This window comes from Labrus bergylta, chromosome 12 (assembly GCF_963930695.1).
Source record: "Labrus bergylta chromosome 12, fLabBer1.1, whole genome shotgun sequence".
NCBI lineage: Eukaryota > Metazoa > Chordata > Actinopteri > Labriformes > Labridae > Labrus > Labrus bergylta.
Window position 1 is genome coordinate 24,502,532 of NC_089206.1, and position 13,720 is coordinate 24,516,251.

At 40.8% G+C, this 13,720-nt stretch overlaps 1 protein-coding gene across 2 annotated transcripts in view; it reads left to right on the forward strand.

The window, feature by feature from the left end:
* tafa5l (TAFA chemokine like family member 5, like) overlaps positions 1 to 13,720 on the forward strand; it is a 61,107-nt gene that overhangs the window by 22,978 nt on the left and 24,409 nt on the right. For both annotated transcript variants that reach the window (XM_020635988.3, XM_020635986.3), the window contains exon 3: positions 12,889 to 13,016. In XM_020635988.3, coding sequence (XP_020491644.1) covers positions 12,889 to 13,016 — 128 coding nt within the window. The remainder of the gene's footprint in view (positions 1 to 12,888; positions 13,017 to 13,720) is intronic.

Consider the following 13,720-nt stretch of genomic DNA (forward strand, 5'->3'; position numbering starts at 1 on the left):
ATTCTGTGTTTATATAAATTCCTATAAATGCCCCTTTTGCCCCTCTAAGCACATAAACTAATAAACCGACTCGTAAACAAGTTCATTTGTATCTCTCACCCAGGCTTTGGCATTCTTCACTGAGCTGTTATTAACACAGCAAGGGCTCACTGTCCTCTGGGTCAATTTAATATAAGTCTTTCACAGCAGCAGTAGCAGGAGTGGATCACTGCCTCTTTGAGATGAGTGCTGATAGAATAGTGACCTTTAATGAAAGTGGGACCACCACTGGCTGATTGTAGTGAGTGAAAAGGCCAAAATTCATATCCTCACATGAACTTTGGTAATCTGATGATTCCTCACTTTCCACACATCTCATGTTGGAATTGAATGTGAAGCTGCAAAGCCTGCTCCAGTTTGAAATAGAGTGTGTCTTTTTGAGTAACCTTAAAACTTCAAATCAAAGCCCGCCCTAATTTAAGGCCCAGTCCCTTTTACTATCCTGGTCTTGCTGCACGTTTGGACACATAAAGGCAGGCCTCAGTTAGAGGTCCTGATGTGTCTCAGTGCAGCAGGCTGCTATGGAGGGACTGTCTTACAAAGAAAGATCAAATCAGTGATTTGTAATTGAATTTGTTCATGGATATCCTACATTTTTTGTGCTCATTTAAATATTCTCTCCAGTGTCATTTTGGAGAGAAAATATAACATAGAATATATCTATATAATAACTCAACAGAAGCATCTCACAGCTAATCAAGATGGTGGTCATGTGATCATACAAGTCATTTATTCTAGGCTAACATTATGGTACATAGACTTGAGCTTGTATAGTTACTAATCCATTCATTCACATTCATACGCCGCTGATGAAGCAGCGGGAGCAATGTAGATGCAGGAGCTGGGGTTCAAACCCCCGACCTTCCCATTGAGATACGACCGACTCCACCACTGATCCACAGCCGCTTCCTCTATTATTAATCTTAGCAGAAGCAGCGCTGGAACTTTTTCTGACTATTTCTGTGTTTCTTTTCCTGTGGATAGAAAAAATGTACATTTGGTGATGTTCCTTTGTGCTTTACTGTACTCTAAAGTGCAAAGTAATGCACATCCTGAAGCAGGCACGGCCTCTCTGTGGTGAAACACAAAAACAGAAGGCAACCCTCAGCAGAGTCTGACATGAATTTTGTGAAACATAGCTCGATGTAAAAAAAAAAGTGCTTCACTTTTTTAAGGCAAAAGGGAAGGTTGCGTGTATTTCTCTTTTTGATTTATAAGTCTTAGTCATGTTATAACGCAAGCAACTTCTCCAAGGTCTGTTCATTTTCTTTTTGTCCTTTCTGTCCTCTAGAACAGAGAAAGAACATTTTGGAATATTGCCTTGATCATGACCTCCTAAAAATACAAAGCAATGTTCTCCCTCGATGTTGCCAAGGCCAGCCTATGGTGACACTATGGTAAACGTAAATTAGCTTTCATTGTCTGCAATGTAACATGTTTAATCCCAGCATTTGATCTCTTGCTCTGTGCATGGTGTGGCCTTGTTGAAGCTAAACAGTTAGTACGTAATAAATGCAAAATGCCCCCAAAAAAACTAAAGATGAAGATTTGCTGTAGAAATCATCAGGGAGACATGTGCAGGTTTCTGGTCTGTTTTTGCATCAAGAGGTGTTTATTTGTCATTGAAGGTATTTTCTGTTGTTGTTAATAAGCAAATGTTTTTCATAATTAGTTGATTCACAGGTGAAACAATACAAACCTCACAGTCTGTTCTGCACAGTGCGTCTTTGTTTGCAGCAGCAAAATGACGTCAGAACCTGATTTTTGGATTTTTTTAAAAACAGCATGAAATCGTGTAACTATAACAACGCGAAACAGGACCGAGGTACAGAAATGGACCAAACACAACACAAACAAGAAGCTTCTGGAGGAGTGGGTGTAAATAAATTACTAAACTTTCTGTAGATATCATAAAAAAACTTCTACTTTCTGATCATCCATCCTTTAGGCAACAGGACTTAGTGGAAATAAGGTCACGGAGAGCCTCACTGAATAGAAATCTAATGAATAAGAGATACACAATGAGCTGATTGGGCATGGCAGGATGATGATGCTTATCAGTTAAGGCAGCCTATTGGCCATCACTCCCAAACACTGGGATTGCATCCTGCCAGCACGAATGTTCAACAAGACCCAAGCCAGCTCCACAATCAGCACCATGGACAGCAGTCCTGACAGCTTCACTGAGTACAGACTCTCAGGTGTGTCCCAGTTTCAAACTAGATGCATGCAAACAGTATAATTATATCTGGGTGTCTTGATTTTTGAGTTTGGACACTTTTGTTTCATCTTATGAAGTTAACATGATTTTGCACACGTATGTTTGAAAACTATAGTTGTAGTCAGACTGCTGAAAATTGTTTTATGAGTTACAGCGAAGGAATGAAACATTTATTTTTGTTGTAGACGACACATAGGACAGAAAGTCTTAGGGAAAAGGGAAAGCACTGACTTGGAGCTTAAAAACGTTGCTAGCATTGCACCTTGACTTTACATTTAACTTATAGCCACACAAAAAAAAGGAATTAAGGTCAAGTATCTCTCTATGTACCTATGAAACGCAAAATGAGTCTGCAGCTAGAAGAATGTGTCTTAGTCAAAATATATTCAAAGCCAGGAGTAATCACATCACCAAAGTTCAGAGGAGGATCCCGTTCTTGCCCTTTCTACTCACAACAATCAGCCGGTGGTGGCCCCTCTTTCATTAAAGGTCACTTTTCTGTCACAACACATAAAAAGCCAGAGATTCTCTCCTGCTGTGATTGCTGCTGGGGAAGTACTGAAAGTGCTAAGAACAAACTCAAATTACTTGATTTTTGAGTGTAGTATTGATAAATATCGTCTCCCCTCAGTGTTTGTACAAAGATAAAACTAAATATGCCCAATTATAAATGGTGTGACAGCGGCAAGAAAATCTTTTTTTTAAAAATGGCATAATGAAGTATTAAGTGAGTCATTGATGTGGCAATGATGGGAAAATTCAGAATACCAATATGAAGTTTAAAACTGGATCAAAAAGGGAAAAGTGTTGAATTTGGTAATCCAACTCTGTCATGTCTGTTAAGCAGCGTAATCTTGCAGAATGGTTAAGCAACACTTAATGACATTAGCCTCCATTAGCCTCCATAAGCTGCTATTAGCAATGGACTGGACTCAGACACTATGCATCTAGCATTTAGTAACATCTAGAATCTTTTTCATTTCAATCTAAATAAGTGTCTCAATCATATGCACAAACTGTTTATTTGGTCTCTTGTGTTTTAATAGTAGTGCTCAAAGTCACAATTTAATTGGTAGTGGTGTAACTATTCACAGTTGATTCTTGATGCTTATGTGAGTCACAGATCGATGGAAAAGTTATCATCAGTGTGTAAGATAAATGTGCTGCAGCTAGATGCCGTGTGCAGAGTGTCAGTGAAGAGAAGGCTAAGTAGTGCGTGCAGGCGTCATGGAGAGCTGCTGTGCCAATGAGAAGACAATTCAGATATATAAAAAAAAAAACGTTTTTTGCAGACTTCCACACAGAAAAAGGTCGTAAAATGTTGATATTTAATTTGTCGTTTGTTTGTGTTGAATGTTTCATCTTACCCTTTCTGTATTCATCGTGCAGGTTCATCTGATGGCTCAGTTTAACTTCTATCAAACTTAACCTTTGCTGCGTTACAGCCTGTGGAAGACTGTAGCTGTAAACTTAACCAAACAAACGATGATGCACACGCTCGGTCAGACTCACATGTGCTGAAGGTGCTGTTTCAGGTGTAGACACACACATCCGCTAAATAAACGATGTGTGTATGTTATCTGGTAAACATTGTCAAAGCTCATACAGGAAAAAAATAGTTTTGGTAGATTTCAGCGAATTTGTTATTCACAGAAAGATTTCTATTTCCTGTTTGTAAAGTTGTGTCCCTGGAGGGAACACAAACTGGTATTGAAAAGATGCAGCTCTAAAAATTATCCAAAAGCATTTTCTGAAATGTAACTGCTTCTAATATTATTTATGAACCTGTAGCAATGTGCATATACAGTAGTGAAGAAAATGTAGGATGTATTTTGATTTGTATTCGGTTAAATTGCACAGTTTGAGTCATGAGCCGCGGAGAAGTAGAAAAGTTATAATAGAACTAAATATATTTATATTTTTGGGCCAATCTGAAATCAATGTCACGGGGAGATTAGTGATCATTTGCTTACATCAAGCACATTTCATATATAATATCCTGTTAGCTCACAACAGTTAATTGCATTCATGTTCCTATATTAGCTACATAAACAGTACTCATGAAGTTAATTACGAGCTTTAAACCAATGGTTCTCAACTGGTGGGTCGGGTCCCAAAAGTGAGTCGCAGAGCCATTTTCAGTGGGTCGCGAACATGTGACTGGAAAAAAAAAGGTGTAAAAAGTTTATGAAGCGCTCTTCAACATGTTGGTTATGTTCCTTCTCTTTATTCCGTCATATGTTTCATACCATTTGAGGTCCAAATTACACTTTTTTCATTCAATAAGCCGGGTTGTTTGAACAAAAATATCAGAAATTTGGGTCACAATTTTCATGAAAGAGTTAGTGGTTGGTCCTTAGACCAGTTGCGAACCACTGCTTTAAACTTTCTGATAGTGATTTGGAACACAGTGTTTAGTTTGCCCCGAGCTGCTACTTGACCGTTGTGAATGTGGGATTAAATGATTGGGCACTATTGGGTCCGCCGGCTCGTGTGTGTGCGTGCATGACTTTGATGTGCAATATCAGGTGCCACTGGCTGTTTAAAAAAAAAAAAGTAACTTACAGAAATGACTCATCTTTAAATGCTGTTCAAGCGTCTCCCCTGTCCATCACAGTGACTGACGTACTTGTGATATTGGGGGGATTACAAATCTTGAAGGTTTGACTGAAGTGGAATTTGGTGCACATACATGGAAACACCTGCATAGCAAACACACTTCAAAGACCGTCACTTTGTGACATATTGATATTTATTTCTCTCCATTTTAAATCCCTCTCCATTAGCAAAGGAACAGTAGCTGCAGCACGTGCACAGAATTATGCTAATTCTGCTTTTCACACATTTTCACTGATAACAAAAACTTTATTATATATTTCACTGTGTTTGCTATTTAGCTTTCAAATGTATCCAACTTTGTGCAGTGAGTTAAGGTTGGGAAAATCCCATTTGCACAATTATAATCACCAACAAAAGCTCTTGGAGTTGAGTCTCTTTGCTGTTTCCTGTAACACATTGAAACTCAAATCCAAGGCTTGGGTTTGACGCAGCCTTTGGGACATTTTCCAAATGTATAACAGTCTGCAGCTGGTAGTTTAAGGAAAACAATTGGACAAATATTACTTTGCCATCCTGCAACATTCACACTTCCACAATGACACACCAACCATCATTCTTAAGCCCTGCGGCGAATAAAGTTTGTGATGTGCGGCACCTTGCACAGATGGCTGCTGCTGTACAACATGTTTTCCTTGCTGCTTTTTATTCCTTTTTCAAAGAAAGAACAATTTCTCACCATTGGACAAGTGAGCCGTATTCTTCCACAAAATAACTTCCTTTGTTAGTCTTTTTTCAGGACACATTTCAAGCTTTCCTGCCCTCTTATTGTGCTGCTGTGTGTCACTGTTGTGAAGGTTTAGTCTGCACACTGTACACAGGAGGATTATGTGCTTTTTCCTTGCTTGTCTCCCTGCTCTCACTCTAATCTGCTCCCTGACTCCCTCCCCGCTCCGGTCTCCCTCTCTCTGCCTGGCCCGTTGTTGCCATGCCACCACATCACACTGTAATCGTGTGAAGCCCGATGGCCTCCGCGATAAGACTCTGCAGGCTGCAGGGAGACTGTTCATATGCCGACCGCAAGCTCCTGCTTTCACACCCGCTGAAATGATTATTGACACTAAATGAGCAAAGAGGTGATGTTAACAGGAGATTAAGCAAATGGAAAGCTTTCATCAGATTTTAAAGGATTTATTAAACTCTATATATCTAAGCCGTAGAAAGGACCTAGCCTTCGTTTAAAACAAGCTTTTATTTCCTTTAAAGATAATTGGTAGATGGACTAGAGCTTGTACAGCGCTTTGCTAGTCTTCTGACTACTCAAAGCACTTTAATAGTATAAGTAAAGTATATACGTTTAAATTTAATATGATACTAATGCTGTTTAAAGAGAATGAAAATTCCACTCTTCCTCTTTGTTTAACTGTAGTGGGGACAAAATAAGTTTAAAATACATGCACAGCTTTAAATCCACAACAACATGGTCATGATATATTTGATTAATAATTAAAATGAAACTTTTTCTCAGAGTCAAGGAAAAGCTTAAAGCCAATACATAAAATAATTATTCTACAAAGCACATAATACAAGTTCTTTGTTTATATAAAATTAGAATATAACTTAAAAAATTAGGCAGCTGTGCCGATGTTTCCAGCTGGGATTGGTAATGTTTAGGGTTGTCATGTTACCAGAGTTTAAACTTGGGGTTAAATCAGTCCGTCGGCGGTCAGCGGCTCAACTCTTCATCCACATGTATGAAGACAGTGTGGAGCTGTTACCCATGGTGACGATGTGAGTGTTTGTTTTTTTTTTCTTCCAGTTTCCCTGCTGGCTTCATTCAGGGAGGACGTTTTGCCTAAATGGGTGAAAAAAAGTTAGGGCTATTTTTTAATGTGAAGTTGCTAAACTTAAGTAAACTAAACGCAGTGTTTTTTTGTCTGAACATTTAAAGTGAGTGGTCATAATTTGTGTGGATGCGGGTGGAATTGGACACACATGTTGCGGGCGGGAGAGGATGACACGCTGTGGGAGCGGGCGGTAATTTTCAGAAATCCAATCGGAGCAGAATTAAGGGTCTACAATGATGAGTTAGAGCCCTGAGATTTGTTTTGAACCTTGAAGCTCCATGGTATAGTATCCAGAGATTTTAGGCATTGAGAAGATGCATGCATATAAAACATCAAACGCTGTAATCGATCAGGGGCAGAAAAGTAGCAGCAACAAGATGGGGTTTTTTTGCAGCAAAGGAAAGGAAAAACAAGACTTATTTCTGAAATAAAAACCCAGCCGCAACTTTAGCTTCTTAAGAAGTTGCTGGCTTATAGTAGAAAGCATATCATAAATTAGGAACCCAAGGTATTTATAAGATGATACAGACTCAAACACATCCTCCCGGGACATGCTACAATAGAAGGCAGATTCAGTGGCTTTTTCAAAACGTGGTATCTAAAAGGATCAAAACAACTCTGGCAACCTTTTTGTGTAGTACTCTTTCTAATGCTGGATAGAACCAAGATGGTTTCATTCCCCCGAGGCGTGAAGTTGTCAAACACATTCATACACAGGATGACTTCAGACAGCTTAAAGAGTATTGACTCAGCAGTCACAAACATTTCACTTACTCTGCACCATCTAGGTGTCTTTACTGATATTCTTAAAGCGTCATTATAAACTTCTGGTAGTCTGTGTAAGCCTGCAGTCTTATAGTTTGTCCACAAGTGCAATGCATTAAAATTGTGTGTGCAATAAGCTCCAAAGAGAGACCTCTTAACTCCATCTGTACACATACTAAACCTGTGTGAAGCGATGTTTGTGTGTGCTTATATCTTGAAATATTTCCTGTAAACAACATCGTCAGTCATTTTAAAATGTCTGAGTTATTTGAACCTACAGCAGACATCAAGTTTATTATCTCCATCTATGCCACAGAGGTCACAGTCTTCGTCAAGTCCTTGACCTATTAATGCATTTCTACTTCACTCTCACTTCCCGGCATTTCCTCGATCAGCAGCTGAACAACAAAAAAACATTTTTTTTTAATAGCTTAGCAGCGAAGTATAGAAGTTCCATTTTGTTCTTCCTGAAAGTGTTTATAATCCCTAAAATGCTGAAAAAGTTTATTCATTTAAAATATATAAAGCATCGCCCTCTGCACCTTTAAGAAAAAGCTAAAGACCCAGCTATTTCATGAATACCTATGACCTTAATGTTGATGATGACGATGGTCTCGATATTATTAATGATGATGATGGTAAAGACGATGGTTTTTGTTTGATAACTACGACTTATAAGATGGTTTCTATACTGATTAGAGCTCTCAAGAACTGCCGTCAGTGTTGTGCTTTGCCTCTGGTCACTTCCTGTCAGCACCTGTGTGTCCAATCAGACTCAAAGCTGATCATTTTCACTTACTGACATTGTTCCCTTTTTTTCTAGACCCTTGCTTGTGTTGTACTTACTCTCTGATGTACGTCGCTTTGGATAAAAGTTTCTGCTAAGTGAATTGTAGAATTGTAGAATCATTACCTCTGGCAGTGAAATGTAATGGTGATACCCGACTATTGTTGAGTTTAAAGAACCTATACCAATAGTGATTTAATAAAGAATAATTTATTTGATTATCCAAAGATGGAGCGCCAGTGGCCTAATGGTGAGTTCTTGGGCCCCCATGAAGCTGCGGCCTGGGTTTGGGACCGACCAGTGGCACCTGATGTCATTCCCCTCTCTCTCTCTCTCTCTCTCTCTCTCTCTCTCTCTCTCTCTCTCTCTCTCTCTCTCTCTCTCTCTCCATGATTTCCGACTCTATTAACTGTCCCTTCTCTATGAAAGGCATACAAAATAGAAATAAATCTATAGAAAAGCAAAGGTACTGTGCAGGCCACTAACTCATAAATTATGATATATTTTCAAATATTTAAGCGCAGATACCTGCCTATATCTGTTGCATTAGCTCGAGTGAGAATATTGCGGCGTTTTCCCCAAAGCAACACATGACCTGTTACTCAGGAGGGAAATCATCATGAAATAAGTTGGTGGAGTTTCATCACTTTAAATCTTAGTCATGCTAAACTTAACAACACATACGCACGCACGCACGCACACACGCACGCACTGTAATCACTGAATCAGAATCATTAGAATCATCATTTGTGATCCAACTTCTAAACTCAGAGTCATTCAGCAAGAAGCTCAAAATGCAACAGAAAAAAAAAGCTAATTTAATCACAGCCACAGCTTGCTGAACATTAAGCACGTTTTATCATGAAGTATAGAGTCATGTGTTGCTTGGCTGCTGGCTGTATCTGAAATGTGTTTGTGAGATTCTTCTGTTGTCATAATTAGGAATGAAAGACCATCAGGGCTCTGGTAGCAGGTTGTGCTGTGTGGAGGACAGAGGGTTGAAAATCTGGCCGCTACAAATTGATCCATGATTGAAGCTTAATTAACACAGAAAGCCTGTAAAAACCTGTTACAGTGTTTCTGGTGCCCAGCTAAGCTAGTGAGCTAATCTAATGGATACTTAGCAAAAGAATCATCCGTATATTAGCACGATTGTTAAGTAACCAACAGAGAATGTAGTTGTGATTTATTTGTGTGATTCATGCCTCAGTATGTTGTCTTTTCAGTGCAATGAACATCCCCTCTGTGTTTCCCTTTTTTACCCTCTGAGTTACTGTCACCGAAACTGTGTCTTTTTGTTCCTCATCTAAATACATTTTAAATGAGCTGCCTGTGGCTTTAGTAAAAATTTCATGTTATTTTTTTACATCTACAGCGGCAGAGTTTCATCAGAATAACAGTGCGTGTGTTTCAGGGCTCACTGTCGTGCCTCCTGCCCGGCTCTGAGTCGCGTCTGGCAGTGCTGTGTTGTGCTGGGCAGGGCAGGGCTTGGCACTGTGCACAGGGGGACAGATGGTCTTACATGTGATCTAGTTGGAGGTCCAGAGTCGTACTACCCCAGCAGGGACCCTGGCAGCTGACAAGCCTGGCCCCGACATCGGCGGTCCCTGGGTGGGACTCGGGCACTGACTTCAACAGGACGGGCCACCCAGGTGTTAACCAGACAGGCTGACTCTCTCTCTCTCTCTCTCTCTTCCAGCTGTTTCACCTTTGCTGCTGCCAACATCACACACAGGAAAATGCTCACACACAACACTAAACAGATACCTATCATAATAAAACCTTAACGCCAGGAATAATTCTCCTCCATTTGCACCAGTTGAGTGATCCAACAAGGCAGCTTTATTACAATAGCAGCATGTAGGAGATACTTCCACATGAAATATAACAGCCGACAGATATTTTCAGACACTTTGAGCCCAGAGCTTCGAGTCAGCTCAGGATACTGTTAATGTGTGTGTGGGCGGTTGTACCAAATAAGCTTTTTTAATGTGTCTTCTATAATGTGTGCTAACGTATCGGACAGATAAATGCGATGGATAGAGACAGGCTGCAGCCAAACTGCAGCGATGCCTCGTTTATCGTCGCTTGTGTTATTCATGATGTCGCTGTTGATGAAGTTATCACAGCAACACCCCAATCCTGATCCAAGCCAGTGCGACCTCTCCACGGCTTACGGCACCAGGAGAAATTCATCAAGTCATCATAGATCAAGTCACGCTGTCGTGGATGGCATTGAAAAAGAAGCAAGGGCGAGCCACCGAGTGCCTGGATTCTGTGGCTGAAAAATGCATTTATTTTAGCCAACCTCCGCGACTCTGGGCTGGCCGGGCTGATGCACTCCACGGTTAGTCAGCACTCCACCCGCTTTGCCAGCTCAGCTTTTATTCCCTGCCCTGGAAATTGAGTTTTGCTGGCCCTGTAATGTACTCAAAACTACATCTGCAACTGACTGATAAATCTACGCTTTGTTGCGCCTGACGGATGGCTGTGAAAATGAAAATTCACCACGGCATGTTGCTGTGTCAGGAAGAAGGTCACTTTAAATTTTCCCCCTCTCACTGAGGAACCTCTGCTCGGGGGGTGGGGGGGGAGCCAAAATGACCGTTTTGTCTGAGGTTTCAGTCGTAAAGCTTCAATATTTTCTAAGGGTGTTTGGCTCAATGAGAAGCAGGTTCCTGGTTTGTTTCGTTCCACCGCTGTGTCTCCGGGCTGCCTGCCTGAAAAAGCACCGCTCTCCTTACAATGTGACAACAATATCTATTATTTGCTGAAGGAGAAATGCTTTATATCAACAGAGCGGGTAATTTTGTACATGTGTGTCCTTACATACAGAGGGGTGCAGCTCAGCCGGCTTGATAAATACCATAAGATGACAGATCTTTATAGCAGAACAGCAGTCAGGGTTCTGACACTCCAAAGACCAATTTCAGCCTGTTAACAAGGCCTGTAGCAGGAATACCTCACAGCAAAATGTCATAAGACCCCCCTTTCCACACCTCCTTACTCTCTCTCTCTCTCCTGCCTGCTCCCTCCCTCGCCTCTCCCGTGGACATTCAATGAATTGTAGTTCCTCTCTTTCAATTTGCCGGCCATGTTACCTCGTTCCACAATGTGCAGCCCCCTGGGGGATCGTGGGGAGGCAGGAGCAGCGGCCCCGGCCAGGTCCGCAGAGAGCTGATAACCTTTCAGTGTTGCTTTAGCACACTGTGTAAAGAACAATCAGTGCTTATCAGCATCGACTACAGGTGCATGCTAATTCAATGTCACGCAGTCAGACTGCAGAGGACTAGAACTAGAGCGTCGCTGGATTTGACTCTGACAGCTTCATGTTTCCAGCAGACTTCTTGACGTTGTACTAATCTGTAATCCCCTCCCTCTTATCTATGTTGGAATATAAATAAATTAAAATATTATTAAAATGTTGTGCAAATTAATTCCAAATTCAAAAAAAGTTATTTCTTAAATCTCATTTAGATTTGTTGTCCTTGGCCGACAACTTTCACGGTTTACTTTGCCCCAAGTTACGCTACATTGTTGAAAATGTTAACTTCACCGATAGAAACAAAACAATGTGGCTGGAAAAAAGCCAACTGTAGCACAATAAGTGTGCAAATTAATAAAAATATATATCTACCAAACACTGTAAATGCACTTCTCCTTGAGGATCGTGCGAGGGCTGGAACAAATCCCATACTGGTGTAGGGAACAGATTTGTAGTTCGTCCCCTGTGACACCTGACATACTCTTTACAGACTCACATCTAAACCTATAAAACAGCATTACTAGTTTGGACGACTCTAATGTCTTCATTTTACAAACTACTTGGGATTATTTTGTTTGACATCTCACTCCCTCTCTCCTCCCAAGCTTCACGTCATGACATCATCATGTGTCCACATATTCAATGCATTCTCAATTTCAGAACGACTCTTCCTTTGCAAAGACTCAACATTTTCTCTGATGTCTTGATTGTTTTCTTTAAGAGAAATTCTTCAGAACTTGGTAAATGTTGCAGCCAGGGCTGTAAACCCGGTGTTCTTGTCTTTCCTGCCACATTCTGCAGCTACATCCACTGCTTTAAGAGATCCCAAAGATTCTTGTTATATAGCCAATGTGTCCTTCATGGTGAACAACCAGACTTGTTGAAAACATTTGAAGCTCTCTAAGGGAAACTATGTTGGGTTTAACCCAGGAACAAATGTGAGGAAAGAATAAAAGTGTACATAAAGAGCAGAAATCCAACACTATTCTGTTGTTTAATGGTACAAATTACTCCATACCTACAAATTCTTGTCTTACATACTGAGAGAAAAAACCTTTTAGTTGGAATATTCTGAGTAACAAAATGTCAGAAGGAGATCTTTTCATTCAGCCACAGTGAAAGCTAGCATTAGCGGGAGAGTAATTTATGGACTGCCAGCTGGTCTGTAAAGGTTACTACCACAGGCGATCCAGACATGGAAGTTCAACGAGGAGCTCATTAAAAAACTACAGGCTTGTAGACACATCAACATACAAAGATGTTTTCTTGTCTGGTGAGCATAATAAGGACAGTTTAGTTGTTTGTTCCAGAAAAAGTTGACATTTTGAAGCCTCTCTCTCTGACTCTGTGAATCCATCTGTCTAATTTGCCTTTCTGCCCTCTCGTCTTTTTTTTTGCCCTCCCCCAGCGAGGATCGTGAGGAGCCGTCAGTGGTGTGAGATGGCGCCCTGCCTGGAAGGGGAGGTCTGCAGCCTCCTGTTCAACCGCTCCGGATGGACCTGCACCAAGGGCAGCGGTCGCATCAAGACCGTCACGGTAAGTTACAAAATATGATTTTAAAATGCTCTATATGCACTTAACAGAATGGAGCATTTTTTTCAGCATCTGTCACCCTAGAAGCTTATGTGGAACTACAGCCCGGGGCAGGAGGCTGCACACTTCAGTTAAACAGCAGGTCAGCTCCCGGGTTTCAAAGGCTGCATCGATGCTGAATCACAAAGGCTGGCAAACTTTTGCTGACCTGCTCTCTGTGCTCACTCCAATTATTGTCGTTTTTAAACCACCTGGAATATTGCTCTGATGTTTTTTTTGCAGACAAAGCAGCTAGATTAGCTCTACACTACAAATATTACATTAACATTGTATACTGAGCCATCTCCAGCAAACTCTTATTTCTTCATGAAGCAGCTCAAATAAACCAATGAGAAACATCTTACTACTCATACAATTTCTAAAAATATTACTTATGCTACCAACCAGACTTTATGATTTATGTGTTTTGCATCATCTTCTGAGCCAAATATGCTAACACAGGAAAGATGATGTTGACCCCTGTGCTACAGAGGTCAAGGATAGATGGTATATTTCACTGCCGTCTAGTATACCATCTAATTTTTCGTGCCTTTATTGTAGAAAAAGGACAGCGGATAGAGTCGGAAATCAGGGAAAGAGAGTGGGGAATGACGTGCGGGAAAGGAGCCACAGGTCGGATTTGAACCATGGGCTGCCGGCTTGGTGGT